This window comes from Dunckerocampus dactyliophorus, chromosome 7, assembly GCF_027744805.1.
Source record: "Dunckerocampus dactyliophorus isolate RoL2022-P2 chromosome 7, RoL_Ddac_1.1, whole genome shotgun sequence".
NCBI lineage: Eukaryota > Metazoa > Chordata > Actinopteri > Syngnathiformes > Syngnathidae > Dunckerocampus > Dunckerocampus dactyliophorus.
The window spans coordinates 1,160,979-1,182,846 of record NC_072825.1 but is presented as its reverse complement, the minus strand read 5'-3'; the positions used below and the strand labels follow the sequence as shown (position 1 = coordinate 1,182,846).

At 44.0% G+C, this 21,868-nt stretch overlaps 1 protein-coding gene across 6 annotated transcripts in view; it reads left to right on the top strand.

Annotated features, from left to right (window-relative positions):
* Nucleotides 1-21,868, top strand: part of dgkb (diacylglycerol kinase, beta) — a 77,418-nt gene that overhangs the window by 21,717 nt on the left and 33,833 nt on the right. For all 6 annotated transcript variants that reach the window (XM_054781149.1, XM_054781148.1, XM_054781151.1 and 3 more), the window contains 11 exons: nt 722-841; nt 1,476-1,593; nt 2,699-2,787; nt 3,080-3,196; nt 3,429-3,527; nt 8,092-8,193; nt 9,928-10,001; nt 10,540-10,614; nt 16,769-16,854; nt 17,355-17,444; nt 17,935-18,095. In XM_054781149.1, the coding sequence (XP_054637124.1) occupies nt 722-841; nt 1,476-1,593; nt 2,699-2,787; nt 3,080-3,196; nt 3,429-3,527; nt 8,092-8,193; nt 9,928-10,001; nt 10,540-10,614; nt 16,769-16,854; nt 17,355-17,444; nt 17,935-18,095 (1,131 nt within the window). The remainder of the gene's footprint in view (nt 1-721; nt 842-1,475; nt 1,594-2,698; nt 2,788-3,079; nt 3,197-3,428; nt 3,528-8,091; nt 8,194-9,927; nt 10,002-10,539; nt 10,615-16,768; nt 16,855-17,354; nt 17,445-17,934; nt 18,096-21,868) is intronic.

The following is a 21,868-nucleotide window of genomic DNA, read 5'->3' as shown; positions in this document are numbered from 1 at the left end:
TCTAAGATGTTTAATCATGAAAAAAAATGTTTATTTACTTAAAATTTGAATAAAATAAAACAGGACTAAAAAGTGTGTGTGTGTATTTCATTAAATTGCATTTATGCAAAAAAGGACCAAATGCCTTTTCTATACAAACCCTCAACTATTAGATTTTTAAAATAAAAATAATCTATATTTATCCATCCATTTTCTATACCGCTTCTCCTCATTAGGGTCGCGGGGGCATGCTGGAGCCTATCCCAGCTGACTTCGGGCAACAGGCGGGGTACACCCTGGATGGTGGCCAGCCAATGGCAGGGCACATATAGACAAACAACCACTCACACTCACATTCATAAATTTAATTTATTTTAATTTATTTAAAATGATAATCAAACAGTGGCCAAATACCTTTCTATACAAACTCACAGCTATTATTACATTTTTTTAATAAAAAAATGCATTGAATTAAATTCAATTAAAATGAGAATAAAACAGGAGCCAAATGCCTTTTTACATGAACCCACAGCTATGATGAGATTATTTTGCTCAGTGAGCAGATGATGTTATGCTTTGAAACATTCAAGACAAAATGTGCTGAATGCGTTTAGATTATTTGTTATTACATGCATCTTCAGGGATTAGTTATTTCTCAACAAATCTAAATCATTTTCCAAGTGACATGAAAGTCCAGTTTGCCAAGCGCGTGTTTCTCGTTCCTTCTTCTTGGTCTCGGTAGATCCTGCAGGAAATGATGCAGGAAATCGACTACGACCACGACGGCACGGTCTCTCTGGAGGAGTGGATACAAGGCGGCATGACCACCATCCCACTGCTGGTTCTGTTGGGTCTGGAGACGGTGGGTGCACAAAGGCCTTTACCAATTTATTGCTGGCTTTTCCTCCTCATTTTGCTTTGAGTTGTGCAGCCTTTAGAGCTATTGCGTCTGCGTGTAGTTTATACGATGTCCACTAGATGGAAGCATTTAACCAACTTCAGTGGCAATCAACCACCTTCTGTTTTTGCTCATCCGTCTGCATTTATTTGTTTATTTGTCAGCAGCTTACCGTATTTATAATATAATAATAATAATATCATTTATAATTATATTTTTTTGTCATTTTAATATCACAATTTATGTTTTTTTATTTAAAAAGTATACTTATAGTAGTTATAGTATAGGTTGAAAGCTGTCAAACCTTGGATGTTATACACATTTGCCAGCAGTAGGAATTTAACATGCTCGATATATATACAGTATGGAGTTGTTTTTGTCCGGATACGGGGGAATATAATACAACATTTACTCAATATACTCACAATATTATGTGAGTTTTCTGCAAATTGCATTTAGACTGCTTGCATATCAGCAACTGAAGTGTGAAAACAAACTCGGCGCGTCGCTGATAAGGCGCCCCGCAGCATCTTAAACAAAGACGCCACAGCACAGTCCATTAATGGGTTGGTGTTTCCTGCTTTTTACCCGCGTGCAGAATGTGAAAGATGACGGGCAGCACGTGTGGAGACTCAAGCACTTCAACAAGCCAGCCTACTGCAACCTTTGTCTCAACATGCTCATCGGCCTCGGCAAGCAGGGACTCTGCTGCTCTTGTAAGCCTCTCCGCACGCACGCACGCACGCACGCACAAAACGTGTCTATTCATATGACCGCCACAGGATGGTTTTCACTTACATGGTAGAATGATAAGATGATGTCAATGTCCACTTGACATTATTGGCTCTGTGCATTGGAAACATTTATTTTTACCCGCTGCCACCTTCTTTACACACGCAAAGCATACAATCTTACTGACAACAAATCTTTTTAATAAATGTAATGGAGTCAGCTGCTCCTAAAATGTTCAAGGAGGCACGTGAAATACAATAAAATGTTTGAGTTGGTTTTAGTTCATTGCATTTTATTCCAGGCTTAATTCCTAACTAATTTTTATGAAGTCAAAACACATCATAATTAATCATTTAACTTATTTTGAAACAAAAGCACTTTTGTTGTTGCTGTTTTGTTGTTGTTTGCGTATATTTGTCATCGCTAATGTTTTCTTTCAGTATATCAACATAAGATGCTTTTAGCTGCTGTGAATGAAATGTGCACTAGCAAGTGAAATATTCGATTATTATGACTCGGTATTGGGAGGTATCCACTTTTTGTCATTTTTTAGGCAATACATTTAGTAAAATAACTGTTAAATATTCCGGGTTATGGTTGAACTTATGTGAACGTGCATACAGGTCACATGGGAATACATCACATGTGGTAGTATTCAAGGTTCCACGTGGCCAAAAGGAGTAGGAAGAAGCAACGCTGATTTAATCCTACCCCTCATCTGTTTCACATTCATTTGTTCACTTCCTGTATTCCTGCTTTAAAATACATAGGAAAATCATTCATTCATTCATTCTCTGTATCGTAATCCAATTTTGCACAGGCGCTGCCTGAGATAGCACTAATTCTTCAAGAATTTGGGATTTTTTAAATTGGTGACATTTAGTTGTAAAAGTGTGCGTTGCTAAGAAATGTTCTGTCTGAATAGAAGTAGTGGGGCTAAAAACAAATCTTTTTAGGAAATAAAACACCTCTAACACTCGGGGCTGGTTTCCTTTGTCTCGTTCACGACCACGCCATTCTCACGCTTGAAGTGTAACCACGTCAGCTTTTTTTTTTTCAAAATTGGTGTCCTTGTGTCGCCTTCTCCAGTCTGCAAGTACACGGTCCACGAGCGCTGCGTGGCCCGCGCGCCGCCATCCTGCATCAAAACCTACGTCAAGTCCAAGAAAAACACAGAGGTGCGTCCAATCGGAGTGCGGCCCACTTGTGGGTACGCTCGCATCGCACGCATTCTCCACGGGGGCTCAGGACGAGCGCAACTCCCCCAAGCACCCACCCACCCTTCAGCGGAGCACTCAAGCGCTGCTCAGCATTGCTAATTAGCAGGCCCCAGCGGCCTTTTGTCACTCTTTCTTACTTCCTTTAATTGTTGCGCCACTCGTGTCGTTGTTGTTTTTCTGCACCGTGTTCCTTTTCTCACTTCTTTCAATCCCCTCCCCCGCACCCGACCCTTTGCTGCTCCCTCTGCAGGTAATGCACCATTTCTGGGTGGAAGGCAACTGTCCCACTAAGTGTGACAAGTGTCACAAAACCATTAAGTGTTACCAGGGCCTGACTGGCCTCCACTGCGTGTGGTGTCAAATCACGGTGAGGACAAGAGGACACCTTGTTGTTGTTGACGTCCCGCTGCTTCTTGTTTAGAGTTTGCTTTTTAAGAAGAAAAAATATATATTTACACCTCACCTCACCAATTTACACTCGCACAAGACGACACGTTTATTGACGGTGTGAGGGTGAAAATATGCAAATGGGCTGAAAACGTGCACGTCTCTTGTGCTGGAAGGAGTAGCGACGGCATTAATTGTGTCACCTCTTGCAGCTCCATAACAAGTGTGCCTCCCACGTGAAGCCCGAGTGTGACTGCGGACCTCTGAGGGATCACATCCTGCCCCCCAACTCCATCTGCCCCATCGTGCTGGTGAGTGACACCTTGTTTTTGTCATCTTTGTCTCACACGGAGCCCAGACACTTCATTAGGTACACCTGCGCCATCTCGCCTCATGTTCTCATTCACTTTTGTTGCCGTATTTGAAGTAAAACTCTCAGTATGATGACGCAAACTACTCTCACAATACAAATACAAGAACACGTTAATTCATCTACAAAGCTACATTAGCTACATCCTAGCTAATACATGTGTCCAAACATTATTACAATACTAGTGCATGACTCGGCATAAGTCCAAACTAGCTAGCTCTCATTAGCAGAGAAAGCAGTCTTATACAGAGATGACCGTAAACATAAAGTTTACACTTACAGATGATGTTTTGCCAAGGATTACACAAGACGTAGCAGAGAAATGAAAACACTTATAGTGCTGCTCTCAAAATGGCGCCTGGAGTACGCGGTGTCACTGCGCAATACGTACCCGGAACGCAATCGGTCTACGTCATGCCTCCTTTACCACAGCGCTGCTGCATCGTCACGTGCTGTGGTAGTTTGTGTTTTTAGAACCATGCTTCATAAATGTAGTTTGTTGGCAGGTGATTTTATAAGTGACTCGTTAAAAGCCTCGGTTAGCATGGGGAGGTTCCTCCCGTCTCATGACATCCAACAAGACTGAGCTACGTAAAAACTTAAGCAATGCACGTAGCGCAGACGTAAACGTCATATCCGGTATGTGTGACATACATACTGTAAATACATTGAATAAAACACATAAAATGCAGTTATATTTCAATGTAAACAACCATAAGAGTGCCATGATGGATTCAGCTTTTAAGGGCTTTTTCTCAACGGGGAAATACCGTCCATCCAAACACCGATCTATCTTCCTAGCATAAAATAATTTCTGGAACAAAGAAAAGAGGGCTCATTAATTGTCCACGTGCACCGTGGATATGATATAAGAGAAAAAAAAGATTTCTCAAATTTCTTTCTACCTTAATAACGTCTTTGGGAGTGGAGGGGGGACGCTTGCTGCCGTAAAATAGATGGACGGATGGCGTAGATTACACATGCCTAACGTGTGACGGCCGACAAATAGGCCAACCAGATGTAGACGCATTCTGCACTTGCATAGAACCCAGTTGAAGCGATTTGCGTTCCGGGTACGTATTGCGCAGTGACACCTGTCACGCACATCCGATCGCCGAAGGAGAAGCTGGGGAATTTGGAGCAACAGTGACATCTAATGGAGAACCAGTGAATTACACCAGCACACAATGAATGAACTTAAGGGGCAGAATAGGTAGACTCTTTAAATACACCATTGCAGTTAGTCTCATTAGGCCCCATGGAAACTGCAATGTTTCCTCACATTCCTCACAGGGCCATCAAAACGTTTCTTAAAAAACTAAAACTAACCTTGACCCAAACTACAGACTAATATCTACAGTAACCTTCCATTTTTCTCCAAGTCCCTAGAGAAAGTAATTGCCAATCAGCTGCACCATTTCCTTCAAAACAACCACCTACTTGAGGTCTTTCAGTCCAGAGTTAGGATGCACCACAGTACGGAAACAGCACTTGTAAAAATGACCAAGGACCTCCTCACCGCCTCAAAGGCCTCGTTTTAGTATTAGTTTTATTAGACCTTACAGCAGCATTCGACACAATGGATCACCAAATGCTAATCCTGAGATCAGAGCATGTCTTTTGGCATTGAAAGAACTAAAGAAGAATTAAAATGGTTTCAATCCTATTTGTCAGATCGCCTGCAGTTTGTATCCATTAATAATAAAGAATGCACACACGTGAAGGTCAGTCAAGGCATCCCACAGGGTTCTGTGCTAGGACCTGTATTGTTCAGCCTTTGTATGTCCCCCTTAGGTGATATCATTAGAAAACACACAACTGTATTTATCAATGAAACCTAACCAAAATAGTAAACTCTCTTACTATTAAACTCAAGTAAAACTGAAATCCTAGCCCTTGGCTCCCAGCACCTCAGAGACAAGATTGCAAATGATATTACTGGCGTAAATGCTCTTACACCTCCCCCCCCACAACACAGTCAGAAACCTTGGTGTGCTCTTCCATCAGGACCTTTCCTTCAGTTCCCAAATACGACAAGTGTCAACAACAGCGTTTTTCCATTTACCAAAGATAAAGAAAATCTCAACGTTCCTGCCACTACCAGATGTAGAAAAACTGGTTCATGCTTTTGTGAGCTCCAGGTTGGATGATTGTGACTCTCTGTTCATAGGTTGCCCTCAGACATCTTTAAAGACCCTTCAGCTAGTCCAAAATACCGCCGCACGAGTCTTAACCGGAACCAGAAGAAGAGATGGTATCATACCCGCATTAGCCTCACTGCACCGGTTACCTGTCAAATTTACAATTGACTTTAAAATTGTCCTTCTCGCATCTAAAGCACTACACGGTCAGGCACCAGTATACCTTAAAGAGCTCCCAGAACCCGAACAACACAGTAGAACACATCGCTCCCAGAAGTTACAATTACTTGCCGCACCTAGAATGGGGAGGCACAGTATTTAGTTATCAGGCTCCTCTGTTATGGAACTATTTAATCCGGGAGGCAGACATCCTGAAGTGACCCAAATACCTCGAGATGTATTAGAAACACTCCCCTATGTTCTTCTGACTAAGACCAAGACCTCTGGCTTGATCCACCATCTATCCCTCTACTCTATTTTTTTCTATTTATTTTTATATCTCAACCCGACCGGTCGAGACAGACGGCAACAATGTTTTTGTTGCCTTATTTAGAGTGAAAATCTTAAAAAGAATGATGCAAATGACTTTGACAAAAAGAAACATCTGATGAACATATTTTGAAATACAGCAATGCATCAGACTGAATTAGGGCCTGAGCAATCTTTATTATTATTTTCCACCTTTCCTCACATTTTTGAGGGCCTTAATATGAATGAAAATTCCCCCAAAAGTCACTCAGTAATGCCTGCTATAAATTTGGCAAAATTTCAGTTTCTGACCCATGCTCCAAAACAAACAGGAAGTCAGCCGTTTTGGTTCCCGGACACAATTTTGGATGAAAACCAGCAAAACTGAGCCCCTACCACAGATCGGCACTCGATGTGGTGGAGATGTCTATCATGAAAGAACACATGAAAGGTCAAAGGTATCAATAGCCCATGTTCCAAAACAAACAGGAAGTCGGCCGTTTTGGTTTGGACCGACCATTTTTGTGTGAAAACCAGGTGGTTATACGTTGGCAAACCTCTCCTCGAGACTTTGACCAATGAACCCAAATCCAAATCAGGGACACTAAACAGATGGGCGATGATAAATTGCAAAGGATTTTAGGCTGCCGCTTAAGATGTGGGAGGAGCCGTTGGTGACTGGTAAAGTAACATGAAAACCTAAATAACTCGGATTAGTATAATAATTGGTGTGTATGCTAAATACGACACCCTGAAGACTATATGTTCTACGTAATTATTGTCCATGCCACATTTGAGCCACTAGATGGTACTCAAGTGTCGTGTATCTGTGTGAGGCACAGAAGATGCCAACTATAGCACTTACGAATCACGGGGCGTCACCATTTCACATACCCTCGGTATCGCAAGCTCGTGCCGCCCGCCACTTTACATTCACTTTGCCGATCAAACGCCCCAGCAAGCGCCGACCGCCGAGACGAATGCCCCAGAGCACATCCACACTGGAACTGTGGCATTCAGCTTAGAAACTATTGCTTTAGTGCTTTCAGTCATATTGACGTCTGCTGCTAGCTAGCACTCGCTGTATTCAATCACGGCGTACATGGCCCCCGCCTCCACGTACTGTGACAAAGATGCTGAATAGCTGACAGGAGGCTCACTCTTTCCCTTAATGTGACTATACAACCAATGTGCTCAGACACAAGCAGTGTGAACCCTCTTGTCATCCAGCCTGTGTGCTGCAGCAAGGAAATGGAACGGGCGTACGGACGTGTCGCACACGTCTGTTTATCCAGGCGTCACAAGGATCCACCTTGTTTTGTTCTGTCGTTCGATGAATCGTTTTATCGGTTATCTTGACAGGCCTAGCCACGCCAAAATGTGCAATTGTTCTGTATTGGATGGGTTTATGGAACAATATTTGAGAGAGACGGACTCCTGTAGTGTACACGTAGAAAGCAAAAACAACAGTTTGGCGTGAATATTTTTGCTGAGTATATGCAGCGGAAAAAATGATCATTTGTAATCGTAGAAGAGACTAACCGGAATAAAATACTGACACAAAATATTTCAGGAATTTATCACTTTTTTTTTCATTTAAAGTAGGAAAAAAATAAGTGCTGCAAGTAAAACAAATAAAAAAATGTACGAAAAATGTAGAAATGAATATCTGATTTTGAAAGTATTTTTTCATGTAACAAAAGTGTATGGTCCAAATTCATTAATACTGACTGTGTTCATAGTTCAAAATCAAATGTGGACCAACTCCAATCACACAAATACAGTACCACTGGCTAGACCCGTCCTTTGGATAATCCACATACATCAAGCCTGACAGTGTCAAGTTACCCGGAAAAGCTCAGATTCGTTGATGGATTTTTTTGGCATTGTTTTCAGGAACGACAGTCAACGCTGAGGAAGGACTCGCGGTGCAGCCAGTCGAGCCGGGGGAAGGTCCAGAGAGCCAACTCTGTCACGGTGGATGGCCAGGGCCTGCAGGTGACACTGGTCTGCTAGAGTCTGCTCCAGGATTGGATTGTGTAGCGGATGAAATGTCAGTGACGGCACGCCATTGTCTGTGTGTGTGTGTGTGTGTGTGTGTGTGTGTGTGTGTGTGTGTGTGGGGATGCTAGCGTGTAGTGTGACATTGATATCCACGTCTGTGGGGCTCCTGAGGGCCTGCCGAGGCTCACGCCTCGCAGCCCGCCCACACGCTCCTCTCTGATATCTCGTCCGCCATTACGCCGTCTGTGGCGACGGCTCGTCTCGAGCAGCGTCTGGCAGAGACACGTGATGAATCATACCCCGGTCACATCCATCTCTGCTCCGCGCCAGCTAACCAGCGTAATAATCAAGATTATTATTTATAATTACAGGAAGTAATGGATCACTCTGGGCTGGACAGGGAGCTCGTTAATTCCCCCCTCGGCCTGCTGGGTTAGCAGACAGGGGGAGTTAAGCGCTTCATCTGTGTCAAGGGGCGGTGGCGCGGGCGGGGGTTTGATGGCGGCAGCCAAGGCCCGCTGAAACGTGGGCCTGGCGGATTAGAGCTTGTTTGGGTTGGCGCTTTTTGAGCTCAGCCCACGGCGCTTCGGGCTGACACCGGGCAGTGCTCCCCGACGTCACGGCAGACAAAGCGGCTGCCAATTAAGACACGGTGGCCAACGAGTATTGAGAGTATCGATGTTTTCTGTTGTGCCGTTACTGGATCAGGAATTAGACATTTTTGGACATTTTTCATGTCATTCAAAAGACAGTCATGGGTTACATTTGAGCTGAGCGTGTTATTGGTTCCTAAAGTAGAGAGTATTAAACAATTGGAGGATGCCCAGCCCAGAAAAAGGTGAAGTGCTTAAAATATACATTGCATATAATTTTTTCCTTTTTACACAATTAAAAAAATATATAAAATATCGAAAGTGCCGCCCCTGCATTCTGTGGCACATTGTAGAAACAAAATGAAACAAAAAAAAAACAGCAAAAATTGGGAAAAAGAGCAAAAAACACACAATGTAAAGAGGGTCAATGTGTTGATACTAATAACTAATAATAGCATCCAGCTTTGTCTTTCAATATAGATATAAAAATGTATCCTTTTCACAAAATTAAAAATAACATTATCAAAGTGCCACCCCCACAATTAGATTTTTCAGAATACAGCCGTTGGTGGAAGTTTGGACGCTCCTGCCTTAAGGATTAAAATTACAATTAATTAAATTCTTCCTTTGCTGTCCTCAATGAACGGCCAACACGCACTAACATAAGAATCTTTGAAAAAGGTCAAACAAAAAGCAGGGACATATTCAGCAGAGATTGCAGCACTAGAAGGTCAACGAAAAAGAACTCAAATGACTCACAATTGCAATACTGGAAGAAGATGACAGGTGAGATTAGGGGCGGAGGTGCAGTGATGTCACAGCACTGCCACTCACTGATCAGCGATCAATCAGATGGCTTCGTATCAGAGGGCATCTTGCATTAGGAAGTTGCTATGATATGCTGCTCTGAATCAGCATCCAGTAATGTCACTCTCATTCTTATATGTGAGTAACGAGAGTAAATGTGCACCATTGGATTTAAGCACAAACATGCGCGCTCGCCACAGTTTTCCGCTACTGCTGTTCCGGCGTGCGCGCGCTCAAACGTTTGAGGGGTGCGCCTTGAAAGCGAATTCCCGCGAAGCTTCCTGCAGTCTCCAAACGCTGACGCTTTGTTTTGACATCTCCCGTTCAGATCACAACAATAGAGGGCACTCATCCTCTGCTGGTGTTTGTCAATCCGAAGAGCGGCGGGAAGCAGGGAGAGAGGTGAGTACGCACACGCACACGCACACACGCACACACACACACACACACACACACACACACACACCCACACAGTGTCTCAACAGGCACCCTCAAAATTCTGCCTGTAAACCGCAAGCCCCTCTTGGCGGCCGAGCACCGCAGGCGTACTCAGGCAAACATAAACAGAATAACTTTTACCTAAAGTCAAGAGGGTCCACCTCCACCCTGCGCTCATTTTCAACATCTCCTGGCCCCCAGTCCTTCCTCGCGACTCCGTCCTCGCCCTCTGTGTAACTCCAGGCTAATTGGGTTATTACTGAAACATCATCACTCCCTCCTTTTATTACACCGGCCCCCCATTTGTTTAAATTATGAGATCAAAATATGACTCCAGCCAGTTGATGTAATGAAAATGGAATTCAAATCAATTAGTCTTTCTAATGGCTTCTCCTCAAGGGGGTATGTCCCGCCCCCCTGGGCCGGTCGCGCTCTGATTGGACACCGACGCTGACAGGTGTTTGAAATGTGTGCTTTATTTGGTCATGTGATGTCGTTGCAGGATCTACAGGAAGTTCCAGTACCTCCTGAACCCGAGGCAAGTGTACAACCTGGCCAAGAATGGACCCATGCCGGGGTACGTACTGCAGCAAATAGAATGTCACTCAAACCTCCGCCAAGGCAGAATAAGCCTGGTCATGTATAAAACATCTTTTAAAAAGTCTAATCAGGGTCGCCCCCTAGCAAAGTAGGGCCTTAGCAGAATTTTATTTAGAGAAAGAAACATGTCCAGGGTTGGTGTCCCTGAAAGCAGCAGCTGTACCATTACACCAACATGTGAGACATTTTATTCTCTTATTCTGCAGTGACTTCAGTGACAGATTACTCTACTTTTGTTTCTCCCCTGCCTCGGACTGACTCGGTTCTCTGCGCACCCTTGCACAAAATGGGGCCCCCCATGGATCATGGGGCCCTATGCACGGTGTTGGGAGGGGTGTAATACTTCCTGGTCCCATTTGGCCTTAACGCAAGAATTCTTGTATTTGTGTAACCCTGCAAAAAACCAAATAATACCTTTGGTCATGGTGCCACAAAGTTTGGCACTAACAAGCTTAAGGCTCGCCCCTCCCCCTCCAAACTCTCTGAAACATCCAAAAAAAATGTGCCAAAACAAAAGAAACAATGGTGCAAATTGAGGAGCATCTCGGTGTAATGGATGCCAGCTGCTGTGGCTGCGATGCGTACATTGGTAAGTCTTAAGACGGTAGCCGAACTTTTCCCAGTGAGGGCCTCATCGTGAAAGGATGGAAGGTCCACTTTGATACAGAGCCCTCCATAAATATTGGCACCCCTGGTTGATGTGTTCCTTAGCTTCTAATACCTTTTTTTCTAAAAAATATAGGACCACAATGGAAAAAAGAGGAAGATCCAAACTTTAATTCACCTGCATTTTAAGAAAAAAAAATCCCACATTCAGAAATAATTATTTTACATCAAATCATGTGAGCCACAATTATTAGCACCCCTGATGTTAATACTTTGTGCATCCCCCCTTTGCCAACAAAATGGTACCTAATTTTCTCTCATAATGTTTCACAAGATGGGAGAATACAGAAAGAGGGATCTTCGACCAGTCTCTCTAAATCATCCAGCGACCTGCGTCCTCTCCTCTTCAGCTCACTCCACAGGTTTTCAATGGGGTTGAGGTCTGGGGCCTGAGATGGCCATGGTAGGAGCTTGATTCTGTGTCTGGTGAACCATTTTTGTGTAGATTTGGCCACATGTTCAGGGTCATTATCTTGCTGAAAGACCCAATGACGACCCATCTTCAGCTTTTGAGCAGAGGCCCCCAGGTGTTTGTTTAAAATGTCCTGGTATCAGTATCCTGCGACCCTGGTGAGGAATGAAAAATGAATCAATAAGTATGCTAACTGCTAATTCTGCAGTGTATTTTTTGAGCAAAACAACCAGAGAAGCTCGAAATGGGCTGTCTTACCGATATCTGATATCGTCCGGCAGAAAATTGCGAAAACGGAGCCGATAATATCAGTCGGTCAATGTTATCCTTAAACACAACCCATGAGGCGTAGTTTGAGGGGTTTTTCATCCACGTCACTCAACGAACTAAACCTCCAAAATGACCCACATCCTCAAATGATTCTCTGTGGGAGTATACGAAACCAAACGCACCTACATTTTCCATTTAAACTTAAAAATATGAGCAGGAAAAGGATGCAGAGGAAGGACTCACTTCAGATCATGTCTTCTTATTATGATTTGTTTACAAAAGCAGTGATATTCTGCATGGTTCATGTATAACAAGCAGCATCACATGCAGGACAAGCCTTCAGTGCTTACACTTAAACGCCGATGACGGACGACTGATGCACGCATGTGATCACGCATACAGACGAGCAACTCGCCGCACGGTGCGGTCAGCGTCGCTTTTTCCAGACGTCTGCGGTGAGGGCGACGGACGCTTCATTTACATGCTGCGGGCTCCACTCGCTCGCCCGTGGGTGCCCGCCGTCGGCGTGCTGCCGCGTTGTTTGGCTCCCATTAGAAGTGAGGGCCAAGTCTGGGCGCCTTTATGAGAAACATTCACACGGCGGCACACGCCAGATGCTAACGAGCCGCCGCCTCAAAGTTTCCTCCACAGAAAATTCCAAACAGCTTCCTTTTTAATATTTAGCCAAACACATTAGAAATGTGGACACTGTAGGCCACGCACGCACGCACGCAAGCACACACACACACACACACAGACGCACGCCGGTGCTGTCAATTAGCTCCCTGGCTAACGCAATAAGAGCAAATGAAGTGTTTGTTTCTTGCTCTTTAAATGGACCCAAAGTTGCCTTTCATGTCAGCAGCCGTCTGTTTGCCCCCTAATGCGGTTTGCCCGTCCCAGGCGCGGTGTAATTGAGCGAGTCATTTAGCTGCCATGCGGGGCTCGCAGGCCGCCTCATTCAGTTAGGGCTTCGTTATTGTGAAGGAACGGAAGAAGTTGCACTGAACATTGGCCGGCGTGATCCGATTAGGCCTCCGCCAGGTGGCCTCACTCGCTGGATGAGTGATTGGCAATTTTATTATTATTAGAAGGGGGTGGTGACTTGCTGCTCGTCACTGGTGCTGATATTTTCAGACCAAGTCATGTGTGACACTGACCCCGGATCTGCTTATGCCCCCACTAGAACCTGTGCAAACCTCTGAACTCATCACTCAAGCATGAATAAAGACACTAAAAGACCTGCCCACCATGAAGACATTTTATGAATAGCCCCCCCGTGCCTTTCACACCCTCCCTGACCCCTCGTTGTTTGCACAATAATCCATGAAGAAAAAAACGGGTTGTTGTTGTTGCCGTAACCCACAGCAAGCTCAACCTCAACTCTGAACCCCGGACGTCACTTCCTGTCCAACACCGGGACACATTTACAGCAACACACACAAACGCAAGTCTTATTTATGTCTTAAATGTCTTTGTTTGCTCTTATTATATTGTGTAATAAGAGTGTCAAGCTAACTATAGGAGTGTTATTTCATGTCTAGAGGGCTCTAGTAATGTTAAAAACTGTATTTAGAAGGTTGTGAACAAGTTTTCTATGCTCCTAACTACGGAAATATTCCATTTATAAACAAGGAATCCTTTTTTGGTCGGGTCTGGAACCCATTAACCCTGATAAACGAGGGATTACTGTAGATTACATATTATACAGTATGTACTCTGCATGTATTCCTTTGTGATTCCAAGGTCTCCAGATGAAGAACTCCTGATAGTACAGTAGAGCTGTGCAAAAGTCTTGGGTCACCACTAGTATTTATTGTTTGAATGAGCTTTTGTGTCGGCACAGGAAAACATGTCCACAAAAACGACAAAACTGATTCCCACAAAGCGTCTGTGTAGGCTCTCAGTCGTACAGGAGTTGTCCATCGAGGAAAAGGCTTCTTGAGACGTCATCTGTACTTCTGTGTAGAAGGTGTCGGACGTTTCGCTCCTCATCCGAAGAGCTTCGTCAGCAAACTAATAAGTGCTGGTAGCATAGGCCTTAAATACAGTAAGAGTGGGCGGAATTGGTGTGCCAACACCCTCCTCCTATTGGTTCGTTACACTAAGCCTGGGCGGAGCAGTGGTATAATCCTATCCTGTTATTCACACCTACGATAAAAGGGAAGTGTCGCTCCCTGAGTTGGGTATGAACGACTCTGATACTGGCTCGTTAGCATCTATTGTTCTGGCTTGGCCCTGGCTTCACCTCATTTGCAAGACTAAGAGCTGTGGGTTTTGGTCTCAGTAACCTGCTGAACACAGGGTCCAAATTAAACCTCAAACCACCATTCCGATTCAATGATGGGTTCTGTTGTTTGACAAAAATAGCTTCCTTTACTCCTCTTTCAAACCATCTGTTTTCTTTGGCCAAAATCTTAACCTCGCTGTCCTGAAAAGAGTGATTGGTAGCTTTCAGGTGTAGATGTACTGCTGATTGAGGACCACTAGCATTGTCCCTGCGATGTTGATAAAGCCTTTTTTGGAGCATTTGCTTAGTTTCCCCAATGTAGTGCTCTTTGCATTCCTCATCTTTACAGTGGATGGAATAGACCACATTGCTCTGTTTCTGGTTTGGAGCCTTGTCTTTAGGATGCACCAATTTTTGTCTCAGGGTATTTACTGGTTTGAAATAGGTAGGAATTTTGTGTTGCCATAAGAAAAATTCCTACCTATTTCAAACCAGTAAATAGGAAATAGGAAATAGGAATTTTGTGTTGCCATAAGAAAAATTCCTACCTATTTCAAACCAGTAAATAGGAAATAGGAAATAGGAATTTTGTGTTGCCATAAGAAAAATTCCTACCTATTTCAAACCAGTAAATAGGAAATAGGAAATAGGAATTTTGTGTTGCCATAAGAAAAATTCCTACCTATTTCAAACCAGTAAATAGGAAATAGGAAATAGGAATTTTGTGTTGCCATAAGAAAAATTCCTACCTATTTCAAACCAGTAAATAGGAAATAGGAAATAGGAATTTTGTGTTGCCATAAGAAAAATTCCTACCTATTTCAAACCAGTAAATAGGAAATAGGAAATAGGAATTTTGTGTTGCCATAAGAAAAATTCCTACCTATTTCAAACCAGTAAATAGGAAATAGGAAATAGGAATTTTGTGTTGCCATAAGAAAAATTCCTACCTATTTCAAACCAGTAAATAGGAAATAGGAAATAGGAATTTTGTGTTGCCATAAGAAAAATTCCTACCTATTTCAAACCAGTAAATAGGAAATAGGAAATAGGAATTTTGTGTTGCCATAAGAAAAATTCCTACCTATTTCAAACCAGTAAATAGGAAATAGGAAATAGGAATTTTGTGTTGCCATAAGAAAAATTCCTACCTATTTCAAACCAGTAAATACCCTGAGACAAAAATTGGTGCATCCTAAAGACAAGGCTCCAAACCAGAAACAGAGCAATGTGGTCTATTCCATCCACTGTAAAGATGAGGAATGCAAAGAGCACTACATTGGGGAAACTAAGCAAATGCTCCAAAAAAGGCTTTATCAACATCGCAGGGACAATGCTAGTGGTCCTCAATCAGCAGTACATCTACACCTGAAAGCTACCAATCACTCTTTTCAGGACAGCGAGGTTAAGATTTTGGCCAAAGAAAACAGATGGTTTGAAAGAGGAGTAAAGGAAGCTATTTTTGTCAAACAACAGAACCCATCATTGAATCGGAATGGTGGTTTGAGGTTTAATTTGGACCCTGTGTTCAGCAGGTTACTGAGACCAAAACCCACAGCTCTTAGTCTTGCAAATGAGGTGAAGGCAGGGCCGAGCCAGAACAATAGATGCTAACGAGCCAGTATCAGAGTCGTTCATACCCAACTCAGGGAGCGACACTTCCCTTTTATCGTAGGTGTGAATAACAGGATAGGATTATACCACTGCTCCGCCCAGGCTTAGTGTAACGAACCAATAGGAGGAGGGTGTTGGCACACCAATTCCGCCCACTCTTACTGTATTTAAGGCCTAGGCTACCAGCACTTATTAGTTTGCTGACGAAGCTCTTCGGATGAGGAGCGAAACGTCCGACACCTTCTACACAGAAGTACAGATGACGTCTCAAGAAGCCTTTTCCTCGATGGACAACTCCTGTACGACTGAGAGCCTACACAGACGCTTTGTGGGAATCAGTTTTGTCGTTTTTGTGGACATGTTTTACTGTGCCGACACAAAAGCTCATTCAAACAATAAATACTAGTGGTGACCCAAGACTTTTGCACAGCTCTACTGTACTATCAGGAGTTCTTCATCTGGAGACCTTGGAATCACAAAGGAATACATGCAGAGTACATACTGTATAATATGTAATCTACAGTAATCCCTCGTTTATCAGGGTTAAATTCCGCCCACTCTTACTGTATTTAAGGCCTAAGCTACCAGCACTTATTAGTTTGCTGACGAAGCTCTTCGGATGAGGAGCGAAACGTCCGACACCTTCTACACAGAAGTACAGATGACGTCTCAAGAAGCCTTTTCCTCGATGATTCCCACAAAGCTTTGCAGAGGCGGTGGTGCATGGTCCAAGCAAGACGCTATTACATTTTGGTGAGGATCTGGATAAAGGTACACAGACGGGAATTTATTTATTCACCGTTGTTGAAGTCACGTTGGCACCGCCCATCTGTTGTCTACCGGCCCAACGCGCCATTCATTTTTTTCTGCCTTTGTGGAGGTCATTCTGGTTCCTTATGGACATCTGCAAAGTGCAAGCTCTGCTCTCCTTCCTTGCAGGTTGAATTTCTTCCGAGACGTTCCTGATTTCCGGGTGCTGGCGTGCGGCGGGGACGGCACGGTGGGCTGGATCCTGGACTTTATTGGTACGGAATCCGTCTGCTGCTTCCACGGAATTAATAGTGTGGCTCCGCTGTGTTTTGGTGACACGTCTAGTTGAAATACTCCATTTTTCGGGCGGGGGAATGGGGGGAAAGAAAGTCATGTTTTATTGGTGCTGCTGACGTGAAGTACAAACACACTTTATGGCATGTGCGCAAACACTTCAATTACGTCCAAGCGTCTGCCTTCAGGGGAGGCAAAATGGACTGATCACACGCGCTGGAAACAACATATTAGTCATCATTTGACGATTGGAAATCAAATGTATATCAACATCTTTATCTGGCCTTCAAGACGTCGTCACCAAAAAAATTGCCTCCATTTTTATCAATCAAAACAAGAGGAGGTAATAAGAGGGAATAGCGGTGCGGTGCAGCGTCCGTGTGGTTAAGTAGCAGCAGAGCGCGGCTGGGAAATGGATTTCTTCTGCTCTCGTTTGCTGTGTTTGCTCACCGATGTTGGAACTTTATGCCTTTTTCTCCAGACAAGGCCAACCTGGACCGCGACCCCCCCGTGTGTGTGCTCCCCCTTGGAACAGGAAATGACCTGGCACGATGTCTGCGCTGGGGAGGAGGTACTGGAAAGCCCCCGCGTACAGTAGCTGCATCTGTGGAGCTTTTATTGTTAGCATGTTCTCCGTTCACGTCATGGGAAAAGCAAGAACCCTATTGATTTTCCAACAACATCACACCCAAGATGATCAAGGAAGCTGAAATAAACGTTCAAATGCGTTTTTTCGCCAATTTTAGCCCAATTTCCAATCTTGCCAGATTCAATCGACACAAGAATCCTCTCCAGGTTGTTATGGGTGATTAAAGCCAGAGTTCTATTGATTTTGAAGGATATATGACTCAAGGTGGGTGTTAATGTTGTGGTCAAAATTCAAATCATACACTATTTTGTTTAGACTTTCCAGCAGTCACAATGGTAAATGTATTCAGTAGTAAATGGATTTGTCAAACTTGAACGTATGATGATTATTATCCCAGTTACACCAAGAATTGTATTGATTTTAACGGAAATGCCAACTGCATGTTAAGCTGTGACATTCTCTCTCCCCCGAGGCTACGAGGGCGAGAGCCTGCTCAAGATCCTGCGGGACATCGAGAACAGCAGCGAGGTGATGCTGGACCGCTGGAAGATCGACGTGACGTCCACGGACAAGGACGAGCGTGGCGACCCGGTGCCGTACAGCATCGTCAACAACTACTTCTCCATCGGCGTGGTGAGCTGATCCATGAGCACCGCATCAGTCCAAAACACGCAAATATGTCCCTAACTAACGACACTCGTGTTAGTCATTACGGATAAATGTCAGGGGTGGAAATGCGCTCGTTGACATTTGCAGGTGGCAGAAGAGGGGCCACACTTAGAAGGAATTGCGTTAGGGTCTCTAATGACCTTGTCACTGCAGATTAGAACACCGCTCTTGTTAACATTGTCACAGAGCAACCCATCCCTTGACAGTACGCTGCTTAGCGTGTACTTTCATGGCATTTGTTACTTCTGGGGCTTTTCTGTGAAAGGACACTAAATAAACCTACAAACACACACATGAATGACAGACAGTTATTATTTACGCCACCTATCACCCCCATCTTGGAGATGAGTCATTCGCTTACATTCTGAAACTAAAGCGTCAAATTGCGGGACAATAGCAATTTCAAAACGCAACTGCATTGTTTTGTATATTGTATGTGTACATACATACAGATTCAAGATTCAAGAGTTTTATTGTCGTATGCACAGTAGGACAGCAGTTCTACTATGCAATGAAAATCTTATTCTGTTCATTCTCCCAAGAAAAGAAAGAAAACACAAGAAAAAGAATAAGAACATAAGAAACATAAATACCAATAAATTAAGCAACAACAACAGAAGAGACATTAATACAAATAAATGAATAAATAAATAAATAAAGTGCTATGAGTGTGTGCGTGTGTTGCATGCGGCGTGTGCGAGTGCTTCGTTGAGAAGCCTGATGGCCTGTGGGTAAAAGCTGTTTGCCAGCCTTGTGGTCCTGGACTTCAAACTCCTGTAGCGTCTGCCTGACGGTAGGAGTGTGAATAATGAGTGTTGTGGATGTGTGCTGTCCTTGATGAGGTTGTGTGTTCTGCGTAGGACTCTAGTTTTATAAATGTCTTGCAGTGAGGGGAGGGCTGCCCCAACAATGTTCTGTGAGGTCTTGATCACCCGCTGGAGTGCCTTCCTATCACGTGTTGTACAGTTACCGTACCAAACAGTGATGGAGGCTATGTGTATATGTATATATGTGTGTGTGTATACGAAGCGGTGGTGGCTGAGGGGAGAGGGGCCGCGTTACAACAGTCAGTCCTAATGAGTAGCGTTTTTTCAGGCCAGGTTTTCCACATCTATGGTGTTACATTTGTGCCTTAATTTTGAGGTAGCAAAGGCCGATGTTGAGCCACAAGGTGCAACAATTACTTTTTGCCATTTTAGAATATTTGTAGTAGTTTTGCCGCCTGTAGTCGTCATGAGTGGTACTGTACTGCCCGTGTTTGCAGGATTAGCAGGCAGCAGGCGTGATGATGACAAATGAAGTTGTTTGTGGGGGATTAAGAAGACTTTGAGCTCTCTGTGGATTTGAGTGTATTATAATATTTTCTGACACATTTTGCTTTTTTTTTGTTATTTGGAGGAGGGGGGGAAAGAGGGGAGCAGGCTACAGTAAAGATTAGGTGACAAGTCAGGCTAATAATTAGCTCAGAGATTATGCTGATGGAGAGTAGATTGTTTCTGTAATGACATGGCCCAAATCAAAAGATCAGCAGTCATAACGATGTGCAATCATCACTTATGGAAAAAAGTAGCAGTCCTGGAAGTAGGAAGACACTTTTTCTGTGCTATCTGATGACGCTGTTAGTAGCCGACATGGTAAAAGTGCTGGATGAGGAAATAAGGATGTAGCTTTTACCGATTCACCATAACCTTGTGCCACAAAGCGCTTGGGCGGAGAATTGATGGTGCCGTCCCTTGGGGAGGATGTGGAAGTGACGTGAAGTGTAATGATCTCAATCAGGACCAGGGTGAGAGACAGAACTAATCACGGCGTGCGCTCCGCTAGCATAATGCAGTCAGTCGGCCTAATGACCGCCACGCTCCTGTCGCGGCCATTACTCTCCCCCGCCGTGAAAGGCACATCAAACCGCTGGGGCCCCGACCCTAATTGGACTTAAACTTTGAGCTATGAGAGGACATTACACACGTCCCGCATTAATTCGCCTGCCACATTTTTACATTGGTAATTATTTGAGGGTGGGGCGCAGGGGAAGGAGCAGGTGACCGTGTCACAGACACGGGAAACAGAAGATGTCCTGGTTGGCACCAGGACATCTTGGAATTTTGTTGAAGCTTTCTTGCATGGAGGAAGTTTTTCCTTGCCTCTGTCACCATAATGCTTGTTTTTTTTGGGGGGTTTTCACCAACGTACGAGGAGCCCAACCTGAAGGTTGCGGGTTCGATCCTCCGTCCTCCTGTGATCTCGTTGAAGTGTCCTTGGGCAAGATACTGAACCCCCAGTTGCTCCTGATGCTGCGAGATAAATAGTCAAGATAAATAATAAGTAATTATAAAGTAATAAAGGAGAACTGCTGCTCCAGACTGTCAGACCACAAGGCCGCCATGCAGCTCGAAATTGCCACTTTGTGAACAAAAGGTTTTCCCTGCTCCGTGAGGACGGGCCGAGCACCTTGACCTCCTTAAGTTGCTGAAATGAAGGTTTGGTGTTGCGAGTGAAAAGCGGACGGGAGACAACTCCCTCCCCGCTTTTGGCTCCCGCGTCTGCCGCTCTTGTCCTGTTTGTAAGAGGATCAAGTTGCACTCTCTCAGATATATCCATCATCCTGGCTCTCTGACTGGCGCTGGAAGCGTGAGGTGAGTCTGCAGGGATCGCCAGCAACTCTTTTGGTCTTCTTGAGGAGACATCAAGAAGAGCCATTGATTTTTTTTTTTGGCTTCTGCTAAGTTTGTGCACAGAGAGCTAGCAGGGGGTCCTCCTTGTATTCCAGGCCCGTTTCAATCGTGCCACTCAAAAACGGGGTGGATCAAAACCGAGGGGGGGGCGGGGAGGGGTTGGAGAGGAACAAACCCAAAAAAAAGTTTGCAGCAACTTGCTTTCTGTCTTCCTCAAAATGTTGACGGAGCCAGATGACGTTTTTCAACAAAGGCCTTGCCAGCTTGTTAGAAGTGAGAAGAAAAGGAAATGTCATTGTGTTCACTTGAGCTCCATTACTCACATTACACTACTTTTATACTCAAAACTTCTTACTTCTTAGTTACATTGTTTTTATTTTGATACTTTATATTTTACATACACAACAAAAATGATCACCTCCACTCCAAGATGTCAAACTTTTTCTACGTACACAAAAGGCCTATCGCTCTCAAATCAGTCAATCAGTATTAGCAAGCATTCTTGATCAGGGATGCTCCGATCAGGGTTTCATACTGCTGATACCGATGCCGACACTGATACCGATGACATAGATTAAGTATCAATCTTTCAATGTGCTATTGGCTATATCAGGGCTCACCAACGTCTTTTTCTTGTGAGAGCTACTTTTACAAAATGAAAACTCATTTTATTTTTATGGCTTATTTTGACCCAAACAAAGCTAATAAGCTTGTTTTACCAGAACACGAACAAAATGCTGGTATCCACAACTCCTGTTTTGTATTTCACAATGCATTTCTTTCTTTCTAGTGCTCTCAGAATGTTTGGTGGTGGTCCGAGAGGCCGTAGGCGCAAATTGGCAGCCAAATTTTTATCAGGCTACCCCAGGGCAGCTGTGGCTCCAGATCTAGCTCACCACCACCACCAGTGTGACTGAGGAGTGAATGAATAATGGCTTCACTTCATTGTGAAGGGCTTTGGGTGCCTTGAAAAGGGCTATAAAATCGAATCCTTGATTTTATTTTTGACATCAGTAATGTGCTGTTGATGAGACGTACGACATTACCGTCACACTGCATGGCATG